Source organism: Paroedura picta, chromosome 6, assembly GCF_049243985.1.
Source record: "Paroedura picta isolate Pp20150507F chromosome 6, Ppicta_v3.0, whole genome shotgun sequence".
NCBI lineage: Eukaryota > Metazoa > Chordata > Lepidosauria > Squamata > Gekkonidae > Paroedura > Paroedura picta.
In genome coordinates this window covers 38,619,097-38,645,479 of record NC_135374.1, presented here as the reverse complement: position 1 = coordinate 38,645,479, position 26,383 = coordinate 38,619,097, and the positions used below count along the sequence as shown (strand labels likewise).

Genomic DNA, 26,383 nt, shown 5'->3' with positions numbered 1-26,383 from the left:
AGAAGCTATTAATTAAATACAAAAAATGACCACTATGTCATAGCTTGTACAAATCCCACGCTACTGGTGAATGATGCAGGGTTGCTTGATAAAGAAAGTTCACTTTTAGGAAGTTAACTCTGGAAATGAAAGGAATCAAAACTAAACAAAACTAACAATGCAATCCTAAACAAATAGTCCAGTGTTTCAGACTGGACTATAAATCACATAAGATTTATGGTACTCAAACTTCCAACCTAGAATGTTTCTTCTTAACAACTTGTTTATAATAAGGATGTGTGTGTTCTCTCAGTTTTCTCCTCAAGCCTTCTGTTAGTTCGTGTACAGATGAATCCAGTCATAAACTGTGGTGATCTTGGTGTATACTCCAGGGCGGTTTCTTCGAGCGCATCCTTCGCCCCAGCTGACAATGCCTGCAAGGTACCATTGGTTCCCCTTTCCTAAGCAGGCTAATGGACCTCCAGAATCACCCTAAAGGGGAAGGACAGAAGTCCCACTATTAGAACAGAGGAACTTCATGTTTTAATTTCAATGCTTAATCATACTTATACTTACCTACTATTATGCATCATTGTAATATCTCTCTTTTAAAACTGAGACATTTTATCTGTTTGAATGAAAGGTGCTCATTTTAGACCCATTATGCACGGGGGGAATAATGCACATTCGGGGTGGAATGGCAGCGACTAAAATCACCAATAACGCACATTTCCGGCTGCAACCGGCCGCAGCTTCAGTGCATGCCGCCGAAAAAGCCACATTAGCGAAACGCGGAAGAAAGCGCAGCTTCCTGGTGACCGGGGCGCAACCAGAAGTGGCGCCGGGATCGCCACATGCATAATCGGTTACTCTGGGTTTTGCCGCCGTCGTGCCCTGCCCCGTGCATAACCGGTATGCATCGCGTCTTCCCCCTCCACGTTTTCCATGTGACCTGAAATCGCTGGTTCGGTGGCCGTGCATAATGGGCCTTATTCACACACCTATACCCTATCAGTTGATACTATCGAATTTCATTATTTTCATTATACATGAAGCCACAAATCCTTCATATGAGGATCCACCAGAGGGACACACAGAGAAGCACTATTTGTGCACACAACACCTGGTTCTGAAAGAACCTGCATGAAGAAAACTATTTCTGCATGTAAATCATCATGATCAGAACATGGATCAGAAGTCCATTTCTAAGTGACTCAGTTATTATTTCTGTAGTCTGTAGATCAGATGGTATTATTTCTTAGTCTGTAGATCTGATGGTAATGGAAATGCTAACATTTTAAAAATGAGGTTCAGATGGATTAGGCTGAAGGAGAACAATTGATTTTTGTACCCTGCTATTTACTCCTCGAAGGAGTCTCAAACCGGCTTACAATCATCTATCATCTCCCTCAGCAGAAACCCCATGAAGAAGGTGGGGCTAAGAGAGCTCTGAGAGTACGGTGAATGGCCCAAGGTAACCCAGCTGGCTGCACGTGGAGGAGGAGGAGTGGGGAATCAAACCTGGTTCTCCAGATTAGAGGCTGCCACCCTTAACCATTACATCATGCTGGCTATGGAAACCTAGCCAATAACTGAACTAAACCCAAACAGAGGGATCAGTTGATGGTAATCATAAATATCTTTACTTGGACTTAAGTGGGACTGAAATCAAGGAGACATATTTGCCAGTAAATGATTTTTTCCCCCAGTGAAAAGACAACTAAAAGTTTGCTGGGATCTTTTGCACAAATCACAGTTCTATCTTGATCAGATGTAAAGGCATTCTGAAACTAACTTTAGGCTGAACTTAATGCCTGCAGTGAAAAACATCCTGGTTTGGATCCTACCAGCTTTTCTGCTGGCTGGCTGTGCCAAGAGCAGTAAGATAAAAGTCTTCTGCTAAAATAAAAAGAGAGCAGAGGAGCTCCTTTTGATGTCTAAAAGTCCATGATGAAGATCCTGGGGCCCCATGGATAAGAGCTATGGTTTCTCCCTTTCATATTTTCTTTTGTCATACTGTCTTAGAAAAGTTTGCATGCTTTTAATGCCTGTTTTTGATTGTCTCTAGCTAGCTGCTTATTGAAGAAATATGCCACCCCGTGGCCAAAGAAATGTATAACAAGAAGGTTCCCCCCTGCCTGCATAATGAGGATCGAAAGGAAGAACTAATATTCTTCCTTTAGTGTAAGAACTGTGAAAAGAAGAATGATGGCAATCCCTTGGAGCTTTGGAGCAATTTTTTTTTTTATGGGCACGTGAAAACCACTCTATTGTAGCCTGTTGCAGTCTTATTTTCCACTTTACCTGACATGCATCAATACCACCATTTATATTCCCAGCACACAGCATCCGAGAGGTAATCAGATCATCGTAAAGCTTGTTACAGGTACTTTGATTAATTATTTTCACTTTAGCTTCTTGTAGAGTTTTTGCAAGCTGACCTAAATCAATAGAAATCTGGAATTAGTCAAAGAAGAGATTTCAAAGCACCAAGGGCAAGATTGGAAATCATAAGCTAACTCCACTTTGCAATCACTGTAGTAAATAAATAAATATATATGTAGACTGTGAGAACTTGATTATTTTGATTTGCCTATATTTCCCCATAAGAGAAATGTTTGCAAAGCAGCTGAAAAATTTAACATTCTTTTAAAATGACTTCATCTCGTGTTACCTCCCTAATGAATAACTAAATTCCAGACAACACGACTCTCCCTTCTGTCACTGGGGATATGTATCTCTAGAACTGGAAAATCTGATATCTGATTGAGCCAGAACTTGTAGACCTTATTTCTTCTAAAATCTTTAAACAAATCTTAATCATAAAGCACTGGTTTGGGGGGGAGGGGTTACAAATTAGTATTACACTTGCACTTTTTGCAATAAACGTATCCAAAAATGAACATACTATTTTCTTTTATGGCTCCCCAGCCAGTTACATAGCAGACAGTTCCATAAATAAATAGTCTAGGACTGCTTGGTAAACATATGGGCTGTACCAGCTCATTGAAGAATACTGGTGCCTCCATTTCCAACAGGGCAATGTCATAGTCAGAGATATATTGGTCGTAATAGGGATGGATAATAATCCTTTTGATTGATCTCATGGCTATATGATTATGGTTGTTTTTGTTAATGATCCTTACACCCATATATGCTGTCCAGCCAGATGCTATAGAGTACCTGAAAAACAGACAAAGACCTTGTTATTCAGCTCCAAGTACTGTTGTTATTCATTCTGAAGGAGATCGTGCAGAATCAGTTCTCAGCGGATTGCACCCAAAGTTTATAAATGCCAATAAAGCATCAGATAAGGCAATGAAAAACCACAGGAAAAGTACCATTTTGTATGGTGGTCAAAAGCACTAGCACTGATGTATGATCAGACGTTGATGCTAAGTGTACAGCAGCAGGAACAAATACAAAGTTCAGGCCCTGCTTATATTGTTTGAGTACGTGAGTTTGAGTGACTGTCAGTTTGTGATTATTGTCTCTGTTTCCTGGAAAACGAGTGTATCTAGCTTCCTATGGAAAGCATTTGACAAATATACAGAGCACTAAGGAGATCTGGGCTCCCCAGCGTAGTGCCCCTGGGAACCATGGCACCAATCTACACCTTTCCTCGTTCAGTTCCCCCAAGTGCTGCTACAAAGTGGGTAGAGCCAGATGGAGCTTTTGCCTTGCAAGGGTTATGGTTGACCTTTGGAAATCTGATTGGCTGTACACCACCTTCTGTCAGAATTCCAAAGGGCCTGCAAGTTCAAAGCAGTTGGAGACAACTGGGATAGATTGTCGAGATAGATTGTCAAGTTCTGCATCTGGGTCAGAAAAATGAAAAGCATGCCTACCAGATGGGGGATACGCTTCTAGGTAACACTGTGTATGAACGAGACCTTGGGATACTTGTGGACAGTAAACTAAACATGAGCAGGCAGTGTGATGCAGCGGTAAAAAAGGCAAATGCCATTTTGGGCTGTATCAACAGAGGCATCACATCAAAATCACAAGATGTCATAGTCCCATTGTATACGGCACTGGTCAGACCACACTTGGAGTACTGTGTGCAGTTCTGGAGGCCTCACTTCAAGAAGGACGTAGATAAAATTGAAAGGGTACAGAGGAGAGCGACGAAGATGATCTGGGGCCAAGGGACCAAGCCCTATGAAGATAGGTTGAGGGACTTGGGAATGTTCAGCCTGGAGAAAAGGAGGTTGAGAGGGGACATGATAGCCCTCTTTAAGTATTTGAAAGGTTATCACTTGGAGGAGGGCAGGATGCTGTTTCCATTGGCTGCAGAGGAAAGGACACGCACTAATTCAAGTACAACGATATAGGCTAGATATCAGGAAAAAAATTTCACAGTCAGAGTAGTTCAGCAGTGGAATAGGCTGCCTAAGGAGGTGGTGAGCTTCCCCTCACTGGCAGTCTTCAAGCAAAGGTTGGATATACACTTTTCTTAGATGCTTTAGGATGCTTTGGGCTGATCCTGCATTGAGCAGGGGGTTGGACTACATGGCCTGGATGGCCCCTTCCAACTCTATGATTCTGTGATTCTGAGATGACTATTATTTCTACATCTGTGAATCCATAATAGCCACCTAATTGTCATTGTTATATGTCTATGAGTTTGCCTTATCAGCAATAAATGCCTTATACTGCACAATGCCTACCTTATAGAATCCGCATCGAGAAAGCAGTGGGCAGCAGATACCAGCCACTTGTTTGAAATAACTGATGCCCCACAGATATGGCCATATGTTCCAAACTGCAAGCTTACTTGCCAAGGCCATTTTCCAGACCTGGCATCTTCACCGCCAACAATTCTGGTTTTCTTTAGCTGATTTCTTCCACATGCTATCAAATGATAACACACATACAGATAACGTCCTTATCCATGGTTCTTCTATATATTTGTGAAATAGCCTGGGGGGTGGGACATCTCTGGCTGTCCAATTGCGAATACAGCCAATCAGGGTGCAGCCAGTATCTGGCTGCACCCTGATTGGTTCTGCCCCTGCAGCTCCCTCCCTCCGTCCCTGGACTCTAGCCTCTTTGCTCTCAGACGCACCTCAGTGCTTGGAGCCAGCAGCAGGTAAGGGGAGAGGGCAAAGGGTTGTGGTGGAGGGCTTGCTAATGAGGGCCTCTTGGCCTGCTAAGCAGGGCCTGCTAACGAGGGCCTCGTGGCCTGCTAAGCAGGGCCTGCTAATGAGGGCCTCTTGGCCTGCTAGGCTGGGCTTGCTAACGAGGGCCTCCAGCCTGCTGACTGCCTGCTAAGGAGCTCTGTCCCAGGCCTGCTAACTAGCTGGTCAGCCCCCGCCCACCCCACTTGATCCAGCTGCGAGCTGCGGCCCAAAGCCATTTTAAGCTGCCTGGCTGGGGTCTAGGGGAGGGGGCCCTTTCAAGGCCCGTTCTTAGGAACGGGCTTTGAAGCTAGTTATGAATAAACATGAAAATAATATAGTATATTGATTCTCCATACTATCCCAGAAGTTGCAGTCTTTACTATATTTACAGTGCAATCTGAAACAAAGTAACATCCTTCTAAGTTCATTGCCATAAGTGGATTTTAGAAGGTGTAACTCTGCTCAGGACTGCCGAATTACTTATAAAACTAGTCCTGACACTGAAGTCAATGGAGAGCTCCTTCCTATGGGAACTTCACATGTACCTCAGAGGATTTTGGGGTTTGGATTTAATATAGATACACAAGCACTGCCATTTGCTCCTCTCCTAAATTCCATACCACAATTCATTTCATCAGATCCATCTGCACAATCCCTTATTCCATCACATTCTGGGTTGAGTTTTATCGGACATTTCCCATTTAGGCATCTGTATGCACGCTGTGAGCAACTTTTGTATGCTGAAAGGACACAATGACAAAGTAGAATAGGGTTAATCTGTTCAATGGTATCACTGTATAGATCATGCAACATTTTAGACAACGTATTTTAGAAGAAAAAAAATGAATGCATTTAACAACATAGTTTCCTTGGTAGTCTGGCAATATACTGGATATTGATTAATCCTGATATTTTTAGGGTTTAGTTTTCATTATTCTTATTTTGTAACCTGCCTCAAGCATGTTTCTATACATTGGGAAATGTATAGCTTTTACCAAAGGTCTTAGTTTGGAGCACCATTCACTACTTTTCTGTGTATAACTATACACATGAAATAAGGCAATGTAATGTGCTTTTATAAAAGGACTATCATGATCAATATTTGCATGCAATTCAATTTACATAGTGAGGTTCTTGTGCCTGCTGCCTTAAGAATAAAAATACCTGTTCTGCATGCAGGAACCTTTTCCCACATTCAAAAATCACTTTATTATTTTTTTTTAATGTGGATATTAGTCTTGAATGTATTGGTTGTGATGATTTGCATGGATTTCAGTGGATTGTTTTAAGAACAAATTAAGGAATTCTCTCTGGATAAACTCCTTTATTGGGGGGAGGGCAGGCAGCTCAAAACTAGGGAGTACTATATTTGCTTGCTAACACATTTAAGGAGCACATGAAACCATATGGTAATTTTGTGAAAATACAATAATCTAAGTTTACGTACACTGTGGGCCAACCCGCAAGTGATGCTGAAATTCAGTTCCTGGAACTTCAAGTGAAAAATCAGTGTGGGGCTATATAAGGAATGTGACATAGTGCTTGGCAAAGGAGTGTGGTTAACTGTGTTGTCTTCCCCAAACAGAAGCACTGATAGGAAAAGATAGCCATATTGTGTATGCATTTTCCATACTGAGACTGGGGAGACCTTTCTAACTGGGGAAACAACATGGGGGAAGAACAGCTAAGCCTGATCAACTTTTCCTGCCCCCAGAGCCTCCCTGAAGCATTTTTAACTGTCATAGTAACACCTTTGGATTTTCATTTATTAAAGGAAGAACTACTGGGAGCACAGTAGTAATCAGCTCATTTGCTTGCCTCCCAAATGAACAGGACAGAATGTACAGAACAGTCAGACAGTTGTCGTTCTTTATAAAGTTGTTTACCTTCACAATAAAACTTATTTTATTCTTTAAGCAGCCTGCTGCTTGGCACCTCTTTGCATACTGAAACCTTGCCAACAGTTAGTATTTGGAAGAGGGACCCCCAAGGAGGTTTGGGGCCACTCTGCAGAATCAGGCACAGGTAAATCAGCCTCCTTCATCTCTTCCCTTGAAAACTCTACAAGGTTGGTTGTATCTTGGCAGCACTTTCCATCAGAGATGCCAAGCAACTAATCGATTCCCTTCCCACCATCAGTCTAAAAAAAAGAAATTAACATCATACTTACAGCAATTGTCCTCCTCTTGACTATCACTGTCACAGCTGTCATCCCCTCTGCACATCTTGGACGGGCGCCTACACTTCCCATTGCCACAATTAGACTCCACTGAACTACAACCTAAGGAAGGACAGCACTGTTCAAAGGACAGGACAGTTAAAAGACAGAGGTCCCCCAAATCATGTGTGCTCTAGAGCAGGGGTAGTCAACCTGTGGTCCTCCAGATGTTAATGGACTACAATTCCCATGAGCCCCTGCCAGCATTTGCTGGCAGGGGCTCATGGGAATTGTAGTCCATTAACATCTGGAGGACCACAGGTTGACTACCCCTGCTCTAGAGGTAAGGCCACTATATCATTCACTCAATTGGGCTGCTCCCACAGTGTTCTGGTTCTCCACATAGTTCTCATTGCTGCAGAGGCACTCACCAAAGATACAAAGAGTCCACATGGCTTTCCTACAGTACTTGGGTTGCCTCAGCAGCCATGGCTGCCATGTTCCCTCACTGACCTTTTTATTCTTGGCTAAAAAATCAGCAATGCTGCTATAAGTACTTGTGAATTCAGAGCAGCAAAGAGAGCTACAGGGAGAATTTTTTGCCATGTAGAAAAAGCCTTCATTTGTTATATGAAATTCAGCTCAGTTTTTGATTGACTAGTGAAACCATTGTTAGGACAAATGATTATATGCTGCTTTTTGATTGGTTTAATGGTTACATGGTCTGCTAAAGTTCAAAGTCTCTGAGTCCATGTTTAATACTTTTCATATTATTATAATACAAAACAAATTCCTTAAGCCTTGGGATGGCGTAGGATCAAAACAGCTTTCAATATGTGAGGGAAGGCTGAGTGTTTTCATGCACTGGGCTCCCTCATGTGATTGGGAATACTGATCAGAGAGGAAAAGAGAGATAGAAAGGGGACCGTATGATGTTACTGTTCCAACCTTCCACTAATCTGCCCATTCTTCTAACTTGGCAAGCAGATGATGAGTATATAGTTTCAAAGCAGTATCTAGAAGACTAATAGGGCGATAGTTTTTTGGGGCAGTCACTGTTTTTTAAAATGGGCACTGTAATACTTTGATTCCAATTTGCTGGAACTGTGCAGGATTCATTGATTTCTTAAAATTAGAGGGCAAAAATAGGACCCCACCAGTGAATATTTGATTTGAATGATTCAGAAGGGAATACATCTTCTCCTGGGGCTTTGCCTGAAGTTAGTGTAATACCTTCCACTGCAAAAATGTAGGCTGGGGGTGGGTGGAAATGCATGTGATTTCCCTAAACACACATATTTATATCCATGGATATGTAAATCTGAAAAAGGGTTTTTCTTCATATTTGAAATACTAATTAGATAAGGCCAGAAACTTACCACAGTCTACTTCATCACTTCCATCTGTGCAGTCTTTCCACCCATCACACTTACTGTTTAAAGGAACACATGTTCTGTCAGAACATTTAAATTGCCTAGGACAAGCTAAAAGAACAAAAGGTTTCTCATTATCACAGTCGTCTTAAAATACAGTAACAGAGCAATCCTGTCCTGGGTAAAATAAGATTGCTCCTCAGTCCCCCTTATTTCAGCAAAGCAATTGTTATGTCAATTGGTAGGCAGGGGAAAGGATTATGTTAGTGTGCTCTGGCAGGAGATAGAACCCTTATGCTGGAAGAACACTGCCTGTTCGGATAAGAACCAAGGCACGTGGAGCACAATATTCTCTGAAGACACAGGTCTGGTATGATTCCATAACTGTAATGCATGACTACTGTCCTAATGGCCACATCATCTCCTGCATTGGAAAAAGCTCAATAAGTAGATTCCATAAGAACTACCAATTGTTGAAATGCAGAATGGAAGAGCCTTTTGGCCATAGTGCCCTTTCTCCATCAATGAGTTCCCAGAGGCAAGTCTTAACTGACCTGAATTCTGCTCTTCACTCCTCAAATCCCTCATATCTCTTATAGACTACTAACATACATAGGGGCAAGGACACTTCCACTTCAAGGCATGCAGACTACCATGAAACCTACAGCAGCAACAGCAGTGACAAGTGAGAATCCAAATTTGTCCCTCTGGGACTGTCACTTTTGTCCTGCCAGCCAGCGTACAAGAAGTTAACGAATACTGCAATATCCAGCATGGTAATACGGCAAGAGAGAAAGCCGCACCTGTTACTCTGTCACATTTCATGCAGTTGTCAAACAACATAACTGCTAACTACTCACTTTACTCACTCTATCCCTGAGAACACTGAATAAATCCTGTGGCTATTTCACCTATACCTGTAAGCCAGCTAGCCCGAAAGCAGAGGTTAGCAAATAAAATTATTGTTGTTGTTGTTGTATGGCTGGTATTGTAGAAGAAACAAATGGAGATGACAGACTCACAAACCAGCGTTCTCCTAATTGTCCCCTTGGTGAGATAAGAAACTAAGCACTGCCACTGCAATGGTGTCAGTGGGGGCAGGAAGCCACAGTGTGGTTTTTCAGCACATTTCCTAATATTATCTGGTTACAGGAAAAGTTCCCAAGAGAGGCAAATAAATAAGTCTGCTTTGCTGCTAGTGCTATTAATGGTTCGTCTGGTTTCTTCTGATGACTGGAGTGCCTTCTAGATATTGTCAGCCTTTCATTAGTAACAAGTCACAGTATAATAATAAAGCAATACAGTAAGTGCATTAAAAATTATATGTGGTCCATATTCGCAACCTTCTCAAGGATTTAACAAAAAAAGTTAACTAACAGAAGACAAGAAATTAAATTATTACTCTGAGTAATAGTGTAAAAGAACTTGAAAGCATTTTCCAGAACATTAAAACCTGCTTGTGTCTACTTACGATCTGTGTGGCTGAATGCTCTGAATTCGATATAAAACCCTCTGTGTGTGACCAGTTCATCTGAGTGGAAACTGACTGCAACTGAATAGCCATACTCCTTGATCCTGTTGCCTTCTGAAACTGGTTTACAGTATCTGATCAAGATATAGGGGACAAATTGCAGTAGTACAGATATATCATACTTTATTTTCATTGGTCTAATGAAGCATTATATTTAGTGATGTAAACATTATAAAGCCAATTTAACAACTTGCTAAGACAACCAGTTCTATTACTTTCCCTCTTACTGTGATTCAAATGTTATATAACATGATGATGACAAAAAGAGCAGGGGCTGGACAGGACCTGGGGTCTATCTAGGCCAGCATCCTGTTTCACACAGTGACTAAACCAGGTGCCTGGGAGGACAAGGTTTCCCCTGATGTTACCTCCTAGCATTAGTATTCAGCGATTTATTATTTATAAATTTCTGTTAAGCCAAGAAGTTCACAGTGGAATCCTGCTTATTAATTTATTAATTAGAACTCACCAATTTCAGAGCTTTTAAAATTTATCCAGTTCATCCATATACAACAGGCATGTCCACATGTAATAGTGAATGCACATGCCATATGCTTATCTATGTTTTTAAGAAAGATCCAATGCACGGTAACTTTACAAGTCAAACCAGGGACAGTTGCCCTCCAGTGTCCCTGCCCCTAGTATCCCACTGGTCACCAGCCATGGCCTAGCAACTATACACATCAGCCACTCTGTGATTGGTCTGTCTTCCTTAGCAGTCATTGTGTATTGCCACCCACAGACACAATAAGGTGGGGATCCCAACTCTAATGTTTGTTGGGAGATTATCCCATCTCATCTACAGATACATAACAGTGGGCATTCAGATATTCCCTTCCATGCTTCCCTGTGCAGTTCTTCATTTGATATCAGTAGATCATTACTTGCAATATAGACAATTGCATTACATATAGGGCTAACCTTCTGACTCAAAATCAGCAGCCCTTCCTCTCTTCCCCAGCAATGCTCCAAGGGAAGCCACTGACGTACTTAGGGCTTTACAATGTGGCATGGAGACAGAAGGCCTTGGCCCCCAAAAGAGCCCAAAAGTGGGAGGGGAATCCTACTGATGAACAAGTTAGTAGACAAAACTGCTCACCTGACCTCATCAATTTCCAGCCAATCTTTATCACATTTATTAGATCCTAGAGATTGTTCCTGAACTTGTATTACAAGAAGTTTGAATAACAATCTGTATCCAGGTACCGGAGCCTGAGATTAAAAAAAAGAAAAAGAAAATCCACATTTTTTTACAGAGCAAATGTCTGTGAAGCAAAGCTGTGATACTTTCAAGTATTCATCCTCAGTACTGTAATATATGGCAGGATAAACCAAGCTACCATTGACAATTCCAAGGAACAGCTTAGTGTTTTAGTCTATATATGCATGCGTACACAGATATGCACAGTTTATAGACACGTGACTTCAAAGAGAAAGTACTAATAGCATCTAATGCTGATAAAGTGTTTGGATTCACCACCAGTCATTTGAATCCCATTGCCTTCACCATTCAGTGGCACAGAGATGAGGTAAAAGTAGTGTGCACATAATTTAATTTGGAAAGGAGCTAAAGCATGTGCCAATGAATTTCACTGGCTTGCCAGAGTTATTTGTTGTTACCCAAGATACAGCAGATCATGTCATCTCTCTTATATGGTATGTTGCCCAGTCTTCATGATGGGCCAAACAGTGGAGGAAGTGGTGCCCAATCCAATAGAGGTCTGGTTGATCAGGGGAAAGTTAGTATCTGGCCCACACAGATGCTGCTGCCAGCCCTCCCAAAAAGAGGCCGCTTGGGTGGATAATCACGCCTCCCTCCCTTGGGATGCAGCTTGGATGGGTAGCAAGAAGGGTCTCTTTCCCTCCCTTCTGTTGGAGACAGGGTCAGAGCAGGTGCGGGGGCTGGCCCCTTTCAGGGCATTTTTTTCTATCCTAGTACACCCCTAATCTGAATCCCATTGCATTCATGTTGGGCTGCTACAGGGTCCATTGCCCCCCACATCACAGATAATGATCATAGGTGTATTAAACAAAGGTTGGTTTGCAGTATACTGTATGGTTTGGCATACATACCCTGATGATCCAGTGGCAGTCAATATTGGGGGGATAGTAACTTGGATAGTACGGAGAAGTCACTGTCCCATTCCAAGACATGTAATGTCCACCACATACTAAGAAGAGGGGGAAAAAAGACTAGCAATAAGCTTAACATCTGTTATGATCTTTTTTCTCTTGTTTTTATAAAAATCATGGACAAAAGAATGCCTTGAGGCTCTTTCTTCTTTTGTAATTAAACTTATAAGACTATTATCCTTCTATTCCCTTTCAATTTTCACAGTGCAGTCCTAGACAGAGTTCTACCCTTCTTGGTCAACAGCAGTCAATAGGCTTCGAAGGCTGGTTAGGAGTGCAGCGTAAATAGGTAGCTTTGATATATGACATTGCCTTGCAGGGGGATATTGACCGCCTAATGAGGACACTGACAACCATAATTTGGCATAAAATATTTGGCCACAGCCTTTATTCAACATTGAGTGAGGCAAGCATGGGAAGAGAATCATGCCATCTTGTGGTTACCCTACCACAAGGAAGCCCACCACAGCCTGCCCCTCAATGGGTTGCCTTGGCTATCCAGCCCCAAAACCCGGACATAATGGCAGGCTGAAACGGGGGGGAGGCACCATGGAATGACCCCTCTGGGCACCAGCCTCTGTTGGGTTCTCCTGCCCCCCAGGAAATGCTAGCCTTCAATCAGGCTCTGCATCCACACAGCCCTTTAAGGGGGCCCCCAAATCTAGAGGAGGACAGCGCGCAAGCTTGGCCTCACCAAAATTGATCCTTCCCATGCTCCACTTCTGCAGGCTGTGACAATTAATCAATAATATAACCCAACATCTAACAAAAAGTCAAACAATTCATAAACAGGGAGGGAGGGTAGGTTTTGCGTCTTCGGGCACCCTGAAGGGGGAAAAGAGGCCAAGCAATGTCAGGCCATCCGTTAAACTGTGTTCCTCCCCCGCAGCAGCAATGGCCCCTTAGATAACTCTTGGGAGCTTTTTATGTTAATTCTGTATAAAAGAAGCCATGTCAGAGACTCACTAACAGAAGCAATATGTATGTACTATATGTTTAGGACAGTTTGAGCACTCATGGCTCTTTACAAATTTACCTTGTTTATGCATTCTTCACTCACTGGCGAGACACATTTTTCATACATATTTCTTTTTATGCCCAGATTAGGATTGCCAACTGGATCCTCCCGACAAATTAGGACTGACAACTGGAAATGTTAAAATGGTTAAAAGACCCCTGCCAAGCAGCTGATCCTCAGGAAAGGGACAAGAAAGTCCAATAGACAACAATGGTATAGTCATATCTGTGGTTGTGTTATTCTCTGGCTGGATTGTAGAGCATATTTCTATTATCATAATAATGTGAGGAAACAGAATCTATGGAGACATACATTATCCTTGTTTAAATCCAAATAAATATTTCATACAGATCACACCTACATATGAATTATGAGTTATGAGAAATCATCCAGCAGCATAGATGCACAAACCATGCCTGCGTTGGTCTGAGAGCGTACCAATTTTAGGAACAGCTTGGAAATAGGCTTTCAGTACATTTCTCTCTTTTCTTCGGTCCAGTGAGAAAGTGACCAACATTACATTGCTGGATGAAGTTAGACGTATAAAGGGGGAGGTCCAGGCCCCGGACATTCCACACCATCTGAAACACATTTAGGCCAATTATAGTTTATGAGTTATTTCATTGTATATTCCCATAAATTGCAGATCTTTTGGTTCATTGTTACAATAAAACTAGAATTGAAAGGACATTTTGTACAAATGTGAAACCTGGAAAATTCTCAGGATAATAACATTTTTTGATCAACCATGTGATGACTACATTATACGAGTTCTGTACATATAAACTGACTATACAGTAAAAGCTTTGTAATCCACTGTTCATAGGGAATGGATGTTGTTGGTTATCAAATATTCTGGATACTTGAACTTATTGTTCTGATTTTTTTAAACCATAATTCTATAATATTTTAGTCATGAAAATCAGGGAATGTTTAGGATTTGGTGCATACCTTAAGCTCTGTAGAATATACTTTTCGTTATGCTCCTACCTTGTAATGATCTTGTTCTGCAGGGGGAGAAGGAAATCGTAGGCAGACAGCCTGTGAGAGGTGCAGCTCCCAGGAGATGTTCCATGCTCTGTAACCACAACCAGCCTCACCACGTAGTCAGATGGCACTCGCAGCCTCCACTGATAGAAAGATTTCTTGGGATTCATCAGCGTCAGTGTCCTGTTATTGCCAGGCTTTGCATAAAGGTCAAAGGCCACTGTAGATTAAACAAAAAATGATCATTTACAGATAAAGTAAAGAGACAAAATTGAAAGAGAAATGAATCCAGACCCTCAGTAGAAATGCTACCCTCATTCAGTTCTTACATCGCTAATCCCTCAGAAGGGTTATATACCTTCTTTATTTTATTTTATTTCTTATTTGGAAGAAGTAGATTGTAATGTAACCTTAAGAATAATAAAATGTAATTTGAAATGGTAGATTGGATAAGTCTACACAGCCAGTCACCCCACTTCAAAGAAGAAGATGCTGTAAGGTCGCCTCTATGCTTGAGAGGAGACTGATGGAGCTTAATAGCAGGATCTCACTTAATTACTCTCAGCATGCCACAATTAAGGATACATCTATCCATTAGTCTTCAATTTTGACATATATATTTCCTTCACTATGTTTGCCCCTGGAATTAAACCCAAACATAATAATAACCATATAAACTAAGCTTGTTATTCCTGTTTGGTACTTGAATCTGTTAAATGTCTTTGTTATGCTGTATGCTAATTTACTGCTCACCCTCTACCTATATGTATGAACTGGTAATTTCCATTTCATTGTATCTGAAGAAGAATACATGCACACCAAAGCTTATGCCTTGAATAAAACTCTCTTGGTCTTAAAGGTGCCACTGCACTCCAACTTTGTTCTAATTCAGACCCTAATAGGTCAGATCCCAGGGAACAGATGTCTCCATCACAAAAGACAGCCTTGTCCATCTAATCAGACAAGGACTGGTTGTGAGCCAGTTCTGTGCTGTGTTCTCACTCCCAAGAAGTCTCCTCCCTCCCTTTGGGACAGGGTAGAGGCATAAACACTGTGAAAAAGGATCTCCTCTACGCAAGCGATTTGTGACTGGAGGACTTGAATTTCTCAGTGTTCAGCCAGCACCTTTCACCAACTAATTTAATGCAAAGCAGCTCTAAGTGAACCAGCTAATGGAGAAAGCATGTGAACCACATCACTTTAAGTGGACAGACAATGATGCACAGTCTGGGACAATTAATCTTTCATCCAGCGAAGTCCTTAATACCCTTCTTCAGAAGTGAGTCCCTTAGTGCTGCCCTAAGTAGGTCTGCTCAGAATCCCACTCAGGTCTATTCGATGGGCTTACTCCTAGGAACTTATTCTGCCTCAGTGCATTCTTAAAGCAGAAATACATCCTTCTAAACCCATTGATTTCAGTCAACTCAGAAGGCTATTACTCTGCTAAGGTTATATTATATTGTGGTATATTTATTTAGAAGTAAAGTCTGACAGTAACACTTCTGGTAATCATTAATACTTCTACCATCTTTAATTGGCATAATTCTTATTACAAAGACATGTGCTCATCTAAGGGTGTTTAGGATTATTTATGGTGAAGTGCCATTCCCATTCCATTAACTCACCTCTCTCTCTCTCTCTCAGCTCTTCTCAAATAAATAAAACCACCTCAGCATAAAGTAATCTGTAGCTGATTTTCTTTAAAGGTCAAAACCAGGCTGTAGCCCTGTCTCTAGCATTAAATAATTGCTCTTTCAAGATATTATCTCATTTACTGTAGTTATATCATGTAACAAACTGTTCACAAAAGATCCAGTGTCAAGATCATGCCCTAATCTTTTCACTCCATGCCTGAAGACACCACACTGTTTTCCAGAACAGAAGGGGCTTCCTTTGAAAAAAAAATCTGTGGTGAAGAGTTAGGACAAAGAATGGAGCTTCTGTACCTCTCAACATTATGTAGAACAGTGTTGCGTTTGTAGCTTTGCTTTGTTTTATAGTTGTTTTATAGTTGCAGCTGCCCTATAGGCAGGCTATAGGGAAGCTGCAAGGTGATAGATAATATTCTAAACAGAATCTACCCATTTAAACCCATGCATGTAACAAGGCTTAGAACTGCACTATAAATAGTCACATTCTTGCTTTTTCCACAGAGGATTGTGCCAAAGAAAATTAATTGTACCTCACTGACATAACTGGAAAATATTCTGTGAAATGACTACAGTAAAAGCAATTCTGGTGCATGACCCAGTAACAGGGCTGTATGTGCCTAGCCTTGGTAAGGTACTTATGAATAGCACTTATCAGTGATTTAGGACAGGCAAGGGAGCTTTCTTCCGCCTCACTGTCTCTGTCTTGCTGAGCAGCTGCCAGCATGTTATGCAAGGGTAACAGCCATATGAGCTTGGATTTGTTCACCATGCCTTGTGTACAATACTCGTGACTGGGCACATTTATACACCTTTTGCCAGGGCTTGTGCTTTCACCATTGTGGCTCCTATTTCATGGAATGAATGGTCTGCCAAAGGAAGCATGCAAAGGACCAGCATCTCTTGGGCCTGCAAGGTGATTCTGTTGTAGAGAGCTTTCCAATGAAGTTCGGACGGGGTATTTCTGTTGTTGTTGTTTTTATCCAGATGCTTAGAATGGACTCTTCGATATTTCTTGGATCACATTGCAACACGTTTTTTTAATCCATTGAGTGGAGTACTCTTTCTTTGATTTTGGAAAAGTCAGCTATAAACAGCAAATAAATTAATAGCCAGACTCTGAAATAGGATTGCCAGGACAAGGCATGGAAAGTTTTGCCTAAACTGTTAATTGATTGCTTCACTTTTTTATGCTTAAAAACACCAATTAGTATTTGTAACCCCTGTGTCTGATTATACAATGTATTAACACAAACCCAAAATTTCTGTCCACTTAAATTTATATTCTTAAAGATGAATAACAGAGAGGTAAAATAAATAATGGATCAACACTGCCAGTTATTTGAAATGTTTAACCAGAACCAGACAACAATAGTCAGTATAGATTTCATTCTTTTTAAGGCCAGTGTATGTTTCTTTATTCATACAACACAGTTGCAATTTGTGAGTCATCTTCTTAAGTAAAATAAAATTGATGATACTTTCAAAATGGTTCACATATGGAAATACTGTAGAATTTATTTCTATTAGCTAAATAACTACAGGGGCAGAAGAATTTGTGATACTCCTAGTTGCACACAACGGCCCTCAAAATTGCTGAGAAAAAAATTGGTCAGTATTTAAAACAGCAACAGGTTATCAATTTCGGATTACATTGGCTGCAATTAATTTGGGACTGCTGTCTACCTGGGTAAAATCTGCCCACCAACAAGTCTATAGCCTTAGAAGGGTATAACAGTCTTCTCTGGCAGGGATTTGCTCACCAAGTTGCACTTAGACATATATACAGGAGTGTCAAAGTTAAACATTTTAGGTAAGAAGCGAGATGCCTTTGTCATGAGGGGTGGCATAGATGTTTTTAAATAAATAAATAAATAAATAAAAATATCTAATTACTTTAAAAGATCATTTAAAATGATGGAAATAAATCAAAATAACTAAACTGAGGCTATTGTGCACTGGTCACATCATGAGAGGGCAATGCTCACTGGGAAAGACAGTAATGCTAGAGAAAGTTGAAGGCAGACCCAACTCCCAACTCCCCATAAAGAAAAATGGGGAAGACTCAACTCAAGAAAGAAAGCTATGGGCTTTAGATTGCAAGACCTGAACAAAGCTGTTAATGAAAGGATGTTTTGGAGGTTATTAATCCTTGGGTCACCATGCTGGAAATGACTTGATGGCACATCTCACATACACCTTACCAGGTAAATTACATTTTTGTAACTCAGACTGAATTTAACCAGTCCAGGGTGTAAATTGCATGGGGCTTTTATTCCAACCCCAGATCGATTCAGTCCCTGCCCTCTACACAGAATGCGATTTCCATTTGGATTTGGGGCGATTTTAATTTTCCTTCTGCAGCAAGAAGGATTGATCTGGAGTCACCCTACCTTTATTGTGCTTTATCTTGGAGTGCTGAAAATCCTGAATATATTCAGAAAATCGCATTGTTTTGAATCTGGGCTCTCCTCCGTGGTAGAGGACCCGTGATTGGCTACAGGTGGTCATGTGACAAGCCTGCCTTAAAGGAGAAGCCCCTAAATTCTCTCAACTTCTGTCAGCCTTGGTTTTTGTTGTGTGCCTTCTTCGTTCCCCCCCCCCTCAAGAAAAGAAAAGATTTTTTTCCTCCCTCCTCTGACTTCTTGGATCCCCTCCCCCCCCTTCAAGAAAACAAAGAAAGTGTCTCCATTTGCCCCCCCCTCTTCTGAGCCTCCCTAACCACGTGCAGAAGACTTTCCTGTTTCAATGGGGAGGGGGGGAAAGAGGAAGACTCGAGTTCAAAGCGATCTGAATTCAACAGGATTGACAATGGAATAAAAAAAGTAAGTGCAGACTCTGCCTAGGATGGTGCAACATTGGAGCAGTTTTTTAAAACTGGATCCACCAGTGCTTAAACAGACCAATATTCTGCTGTGTCTTGGACCTTCCAGCTATGCCCTGGAACGTGCAGAATGAAATATGATTGCTAAGTCAGATATAGTGAATCATGAAAATTCCTCTTCATTGCTCTTAATAGGTACTGAATGAATATGGATAAATTATTATAGAGACCATGTGATTAGTCTAGATCTTGTGCTTGAGGAGGACATCATCAGAAGCCCTCTCACATGATCATTGATTAAATGAATGCAAGTTACACAGGGGTGTCTGAAAATTCCATTCATTTCTACTACTCTTGATAAAGAGTAAGTTTATGGTATATTGATTCTCTGTCTTGCAGAGAATGAGAATTAATTAAATAAATGAAGGTTATGCAGAAGCTTTCTTTGGTAAGATGCTAGAAGGTAGAAACACAGTATAATAAATTAGTTCTTACCTGATTTTAATGTCACATCATAGTCCACAGAATCTGAAACTAAAAGAATTAATAGTCAGCATGGTTGGTTAGATTCACCTGTTAAGTTTTTAAACACTGAAAGAATACCAGATCTCCCATTACCAAAAAGTTCCATTGTAACGATATCAAAATGTTCTTCAAAAGTAAGTGTTTCAGCTGAACCATTAATCTTTGCGGATTTCCTTTTACTAATGATTTGGTTTTGCTTCACTGTGATTACATTTTTAATAATGAGAACAATATCTTGTGGGGCCCAGAAGGTGCTCCAGTAGTACACTCGAAGGCCAGTTTTTCCTTCACTAGAAGAAGAAAGAATGACAGACTAAGGCTCAGGTATAGGATTGGCTTTGATTGCAACTACTTATATCAACTGGCCTAGGTACATCAGTTAAAGTCATTGTTAAGAGAACTGTTCTAAATTATCTTGGAAAATAGAGAGAAGCAAGCTGATCTATACAGCACACTAGTTCAGGCTGGTGTCTCCACCTTCAGATATGAATTGCAAATCCTCCTCGGTTCTCAGTTGACATAAATTGAGAAGTGGCTGCAGCCTTTAAGCCTGCACCATCTTTCTGACCCAGAACAGCATCAGAGTACTACTTGACCTCTGCAAAAACCCTAATTGCATTACATATATGACTATGCCCAATAGGCCAAATAGTGCAAACCCAGGAATGCAACAAGTCAGGAAGATGATCAAGGGAGATAACAGAAGCCTTTTGTCCATGCACAATGCAGTTGTGCTCCAGGTCAGACCATACACAGTTGGGAACTCAGTAGAACCCACAACTCACATCTGACTTTAGGGATGCCAGTTCTCAGGTGGGACCTGGGAATCCCCTGGAATTATAACTCATCTCCGGACTAAAGAGATTAGTTCCCCTGGAGAAAAAGGCTGTTTTGGAAGGTAGACTTCATAGCATTATACTCCACTGAGGTGTATTATACTCCCTGCCCCAAATCCCACTCACTCTCAGCAACACCCAAAAAAATCTTCAGGTATTTTCCAACCCAAAGCTTACAACCATTTTTTACTTCCCCTTAGACATAAGTTGGATGGTCTTGGTGGAAAGTGCCATCACGTTGCAAATGACCCAGTAGGCAAGAGATGTTCAGAGGTTGTTTGCCATTGCCATTGCCATTGCCTGCATAGTGATCCTGGACTTCCTTTGTGGTTTTCCACAAATAATAACCAGGGCTGACTCCATCTATCTTCTGAGATCTAAGATGAATACCCAGATCAAACCTTGTATGCTTCATAATGTGTGAACTGGTATATATTGGACCCTGATCTTCAGATTTAATAATCACATTGTAAAAGTAACATTTGACTATATCCTGCCATTTTTATGATGCAAGACACAGAGCACTTTTGAAAATGGTTTCTCAACCATGTTATAAAAAGTGTTCTTCCCATGCTGAGGAGGTTTATACTGGTATATAGGAAACACTAAATGCAAAACAGTGCCTAAACCTTGTAAACTTCAACATTGATTAACATACTCTCTCAGTCTGATTTTTTTTCAAACAAGAGGTTTTTCTTTTCTTTTCTAATAACCCATGCTAACCCAAGATAATTAGAAAATCATCCCAATCCTAAGTATTTGAAAACATCTCAATGGTTTTACTGAAATGTATTCTTAGCTGTATTTCTCTGATGCAGCTAAAATTAGTTCTGACAAAGTTCCACTGAAACCAGTGTAAAAAAATAATTATGATAAATTTAATTTAAGTCCCACTGCTTTCAGTGGGATATAGTTATGACTAGTTTCATGTGGATAGAAAGTGTGTATAGGATAACAGCATAGTCAGTACACACACACAAAAAAAAAAACCAACCCCTAAAGTATCCAGATTTAATTTGTAACCCAAATAGCTCATCTTAGATTGAGCTCCTGAGGACTTGGGAGTTAAGCAGGGGTAGGCCATGGTTGGTACTTAGATGGAAGACCACCAAGAAAGACAAGAGTTGCTATGCAGAGAAAATGGTAAGTCACCTCTGCTTGTCTCTCACCTGGAACACCCCATGGATGGGGTTGCCATGAGTCGGTTGGGACTCAGTGGCATGTTCTTAATTTGTAAAACCAGTGGTGCAATGGGATGCTAAAATGGACTGATGCAAGCTGAGCCAATGACAGTGGTGGCTGTTATAGACTTATGTGTTGTCATATCGGGGCTCCCCTATTCTACAGCAGTGCAGGTGGCATCAGTGGATGAGCCTGTGCCAACCACACAAGCCCTGGTGAGAGCTGAGTAGTCTTGCAGAGCTGCCATTGCCACTAGGGCTAACCCTGCTCCAGATTGCCAGTGGCCTACCAAGAACTTCACTATTAATTTAAAGGGCTAATCACTAGAGAATCCAAAAGAGCCATCAGAAGTTGTCAGGCAAAACAGTTCATATTTAACAAGGAAGTATATGCGAAAATTACTTACCTAAAGGCAGCAATAACTGATTTCAAGTAATAAGTTCCTAAGGCAGAAGAGCCATATAATTCTGCAAACTGATAGTTAAACAATTAGAAAGCTAAATATAAAGAACAGAAAAAAATCCTGTTTAGTTTGAGTGTAATCATATCATTTTTCTGACATATTATGCAGTATTAAAGATAATGCTTGGTTTTATGTCTAGCTCAAGTAACCTGACAAAGTAAGTGATTCTCTAATCAGCAAAAAAGATTCAATTTCAATATAACATTTCACTTCAGCCTGATAATTTGTACAACACAACATCACAGTGATTCTTCAGTAAGCAGAGGATGCTGAAAGGGGAAAAAAATCAGTATGAATTTATGCTACTTAAGATCTCTGTCATTTCTGGCTTCCAATCAGCTCATACACAACTCATGTCAGCCATGCACAAAGCAGCTTTGAGACCTACGAATCATTCATTTGGGAAATGGAGGCTAACAGAGAGATGCTTTGTGTTTCCAAGCCTTCTGTTAGGATGTATTAATCTCTCAAATGGAACAAACTTTGGAGTACAAGAAAGCAGGCATTGTTAATCTTGACGACACCATCTTTTTGTTTTATATATAAACTGATAATAAAAAATTATACAAGAAGAAATGCAAAACAGTACTAAGTTTCTGAATTAAAGAAGTTACCATGCCTCTTGTTTAACAAAACACAAAATGCAGCAACTTTCTAATTTGGGATAACAACAAAAAAGAAAACCCTCCCTCAGCATTCAAGTCCTATAACATGTCCCAGCAACAGTATTAAACCGAATTTTAGATCGTTCCATAGTTCTTTATATTCTTTGGTAAAACTTACATAATTTTGGACAGCTTCAGCTTGCACTATAAACCTGTGTGACTTGGGATGCGTTAGGTCACTTGTGTAGGTCAGGTTAGGAATTTCTACACTTCCACCAATATAGATGAAAGAGAATGCTGGAGCTGAAATTAACAGACATTCAGATCAAAGACAATTGATAATTTCTGAAATAAGGGTGCTTAAAAATCACATGTTTACTTGTCCCTTTCTAGAAATCCTGTTTGAAAACAGTCCTTATTCAACTTTCATCCCTGACTTCCATTGCAAACATTCTGTGACATGTGGCCATATTTGTTATTTTCATAGAAATAAATTTTCACTGTGGGGAAATGAAAATGACTTTTAATAGAGATACATTTTCACTGCAGGGAAATGAAAATGACTCATAATAATCATCTTGTTGGTTCCATGGGTGAGAGGAGCTCACCAAAAAGGATCTTTCCCACTTTCATACTGTGGATCCCTGTACACCCCAGAGGATCTTCATGAGTCAGGCGAGACAAGGTGGATTAAAAGTCCAAAGAATAAATTAAAATAAAATCAACAAGCAAAATCTAATGTATTTAGGAATATCTGCTTTCACAAGCTCTTTCTCCTTAATGAAGTTGGGGGTCCAACCTAATGTTATGTAGAAATCAAGAAGTGTAAAACTGTTTTTCTCAGCTCCATGAAAATGTAAATTGGAATCTCTTAGTATTATGAATCTTGACCACATGGTTTCTAGCATTTTATACCCTAACAAGAGAGTCTGGGGAGGGGGGGGACGGGACTCATGCTTGTTTCCTAGGAAATAGATGTAACATACAAGAAACACCATGAATACTCTTCAGGTTCTGAAGACCTCAGTTCCCAGTGCAGCAGCCCTTTTCATTGGTGGCAGGGCAAATTTTAATGGGAAAATCTTTTAGCTCATAGGCAGCTGCTGCTAGACTAGCAACTAAGTTATGATATCTGAACTTTTGTTTATCCTCAAATGCTTCTCCTCAAATAGATGAAAAAGACACACCATCTGACTTTTTAAGGAACATTGTAGAGTGTTAGAATTTGAGGATTTTAAGTAAAAAAAATGTAAAAGAAATCAACATTAAAATGACCTTTCTGAAGGGCAATCTTCAAATGCTTATTAAAAATCAAGTTCAAGGAATGAAACTTACATAATGTATAATACATGACCAACAGAACTACCATGAGACTCAAGGAAATCACCAGTAATATTCCTAAGAACCATATTTTCCATAAACAGACATTTGTTTTTTTAGCAAAAGAATGCTTTAGATAAATAATTTCTTCTCTTGAAGACTGGCTATGGGGAAGAGACAGCCCCTGTTAAACAACAAAAGGGAAAGAGAGCAAAAAAAAGATCAGCAGATCTTGTATAACAAAATGATACAGGCTTTGCTCAACTGACCCAATTACTATTACGTAATTCACAAGCAATTTCTAAATGACAATATTTGCACTACTGTAAGTTAATTCCAATATCTTACCAGTCCAGATAGATATTCTGAGTCATTTGGAACAGGTATGCTGAATACAGTAGACACCTGCCTGGAAGGGAAAGGCCTCGTCATGATGCTTCTTGAATTTATTCTGCCCAATTCTCTGTCTCAACATCAAAATTCCAAAAGGAACCCAGACATCTTTCTTAGTAAGGAATATCCAAAACAGATTTTTCATCTATTGTTGTTCCTGATTCTTCTTCGCTGTGCTAAACTAAACAGAGTCCTGATTACCAGCTAGTAGGTGGGAAGGAAATAGAAGTCATCCCTGCTGTAACCCTTTGTTTTCTAGGCTGAACTGGTACTATCAGGTGTACACAGAAGGAATGGAATATCCCTGAAGATTCAGCCCTCCCCCCCAAAAAAAAACTACACGACCAAAACAAACTTGCAGCTACTCACAGCAGAAGCTATGGAAACCTCAGCAGTGCTTTTATGTGTAAGAAATGAACCAAGTTCTTTAAATTAAAATGGCATAATGAGCAATTCATAAAATTACCCAGAAAGTCTGGATTACATTTAAAGTAACTTTAAAATACATAGGCACTCGCAACAAAATTCATTCATATTAAGTATCAAGAAGGAGGATTCTGTTACAGCATGATTACAGCAGAGTATTTTGTACAAATAAAGTTGAGTGATCATTCATATTGATTTTTTCAGTTTCTTGGCTTCTTCTATAGCTGTTGTCATTATCTCAGTGTTCGAGAAAACACAGGCCTTAAAAAACACGACCGCTTTGCAAAGAAAAATAAAACATCACAACAGCATTACAATAAAAATGCATATTTAACTTTGTGCCATATAAAACACTAGAAAGCATTTGCATATGCATGCATACACACATTGTTTTTGTAATTGTTTGTTTAACAGTAGATCAAAGGCAATATAAATGAAGGTCCTTTGATTTAACAATCTGGATTAAGAGTCCATGTACAATAACTCCTCTGTCAAATGGTGATTTCATACACACCCATCTGTTTAGGCAGGAATAGGGCAGCCTGCAGATGCAGGATGGTCAGGGTTCAGATAAAGGCATATGGCGCTTGCACATTCTTGTGTATTATTTCTTGAGCCCCTCAGTCATGGTAATTAATTCTCCCAAGATCAGAAATGGTCCCAGCATGTAGGGAAAGTTGGAGAAGATTTCTGCTGAAGATACACAGAATCCAAGACCATATCTAAAGCATTTTTCACAGAATGTAAGTAGAGGACATGAGTGTTTTAAGGCTCACGCACATGTATAATATTGATTTCTTGACACTGGGTCATCAACAATTTATTTAGTTAGCTATTTTATTTACATCGTTTGCATCAAGCCATTCTGTCCTCACAAGGACTGCCAAGGTGGCTAATGTATGACTATGAAATGAATGTACAGTTGAATGCACAAACTAATTTCATTTAAAGGTATTAATTTTGCTGCTGTTTTTATATCTGTAATATTCACCTTCCACCATCAGTCATCAGTTGATGTTGCAGTCATGTGTGTGCAAACCAAGACCATTAAGCTGTATCTGAAGAGGAACAAGGATGCTATTGAACCTACTTTTCCTGATAAAATATCTCATAGAACAACAATACCCATGTGGGTCCCACCAATGTTTCCCTAAAGAGCTTTATATTCCCCAAACAGCATTAAGATCTTCAGAACACATCTATTCAGAATTCCTGGCCCAAAGAAGGCGAGATTGGCCTCAAAGACTGTGCTTGCAAAGGAGGTCGGGGACCTGTGGGACCTTGATCACTTCCACAGGCCCTGTAAGATGGAGCAATTCCACCACGCTTGTGGTTGGGATCCAAAATAACCACTGTGGGATGGAAAAATCAGCTCCTGGATTTCAAACTCCCCTTTCTGGAATATTAGTTGGGGGAATTTAGATTCACACTGTTTTTCACTTACAATTGTCTACAATGTTTTTATGTCTACAATGCCCTGAACAATATTGGAAGGGTGGGCTATAAAAATAAAGTATTTATCATATTTATTATCTGTAACTACAGGTAGCTTAAATAACAGATAATTTTATATTTTATCATAAAATTCATTTTTCTCCAAACATTTTCTGACATACTTGTGAAAATCATACTTTATATCCCACAAAGGGTTTCCACTGATGGAAGTAGGCTGTTTTTGCTGAGTACCTCCTAAAGCAGAATTTCAACTATGCTGCTGGGGGGCAGGGGCTCTGCCTTCCCACAGAAGCAACATTTGGGGATGGATATAGTGTTACAGAGAGGAGGAAGGAGAAAGTCACACTATACAGAGAGATATTTATGACAGAATCCAACCCAAAAAGATTAGGTGAAGTACAGG

At 40.2% G+C, this 26,383-nt stretch overlaps 1 protein-coding gene across 1 annotated transcript; it reads right to left on the bottom strand.

The window, feature by feature from the left end:
- Positions 1 to 340: 340 nt before the first annotated feature.
- LOC143839748 (suppressor of tumorigenicity 14 protein-like) lies at positions 341 to 24,290 on the bottom strand. The gene is made up of 18 exons (XM_077342185.1): positions 24,055 to 24,290; positions 23,722 to 23,890; positions 22,565 to 22,689; positions 21,725 to 21,792; positions 19,394 to 19,590; positions 19,271 to 19,309; positions 14,306 to 14,522; positions 13,754 to 13,896; positions 12,238 to 12,335; positions 11,264 to 11,376; positions 10,105 to 10,238; positions 8,640 to 8,744; positions 7,273 to 7,383; positions 5,723 to 5,842; positions 4,650 to 4,833; positions 2,979 to 3,162; positions 2,284 to 2,420; positions 341 to 471 (listed from the first exon to the last, which is right to left on the bottom strand). The coding sequence occupies exons 1-17, from the start codon at positions 24,136 to 24,138 to the stop codon at positions 2,385 to 2,387; spliced, it is 2,127 nt and encodes a 708-aa protein (XP_077198300.1). The 5' UTR covers positions 24,139 to 24,290; the 3' UTR covers positions 341 to 471; positions 2,284 to 2,384.
- Positions 24,291 to 26,383: the final 2,093 nt, after the last annotated feature.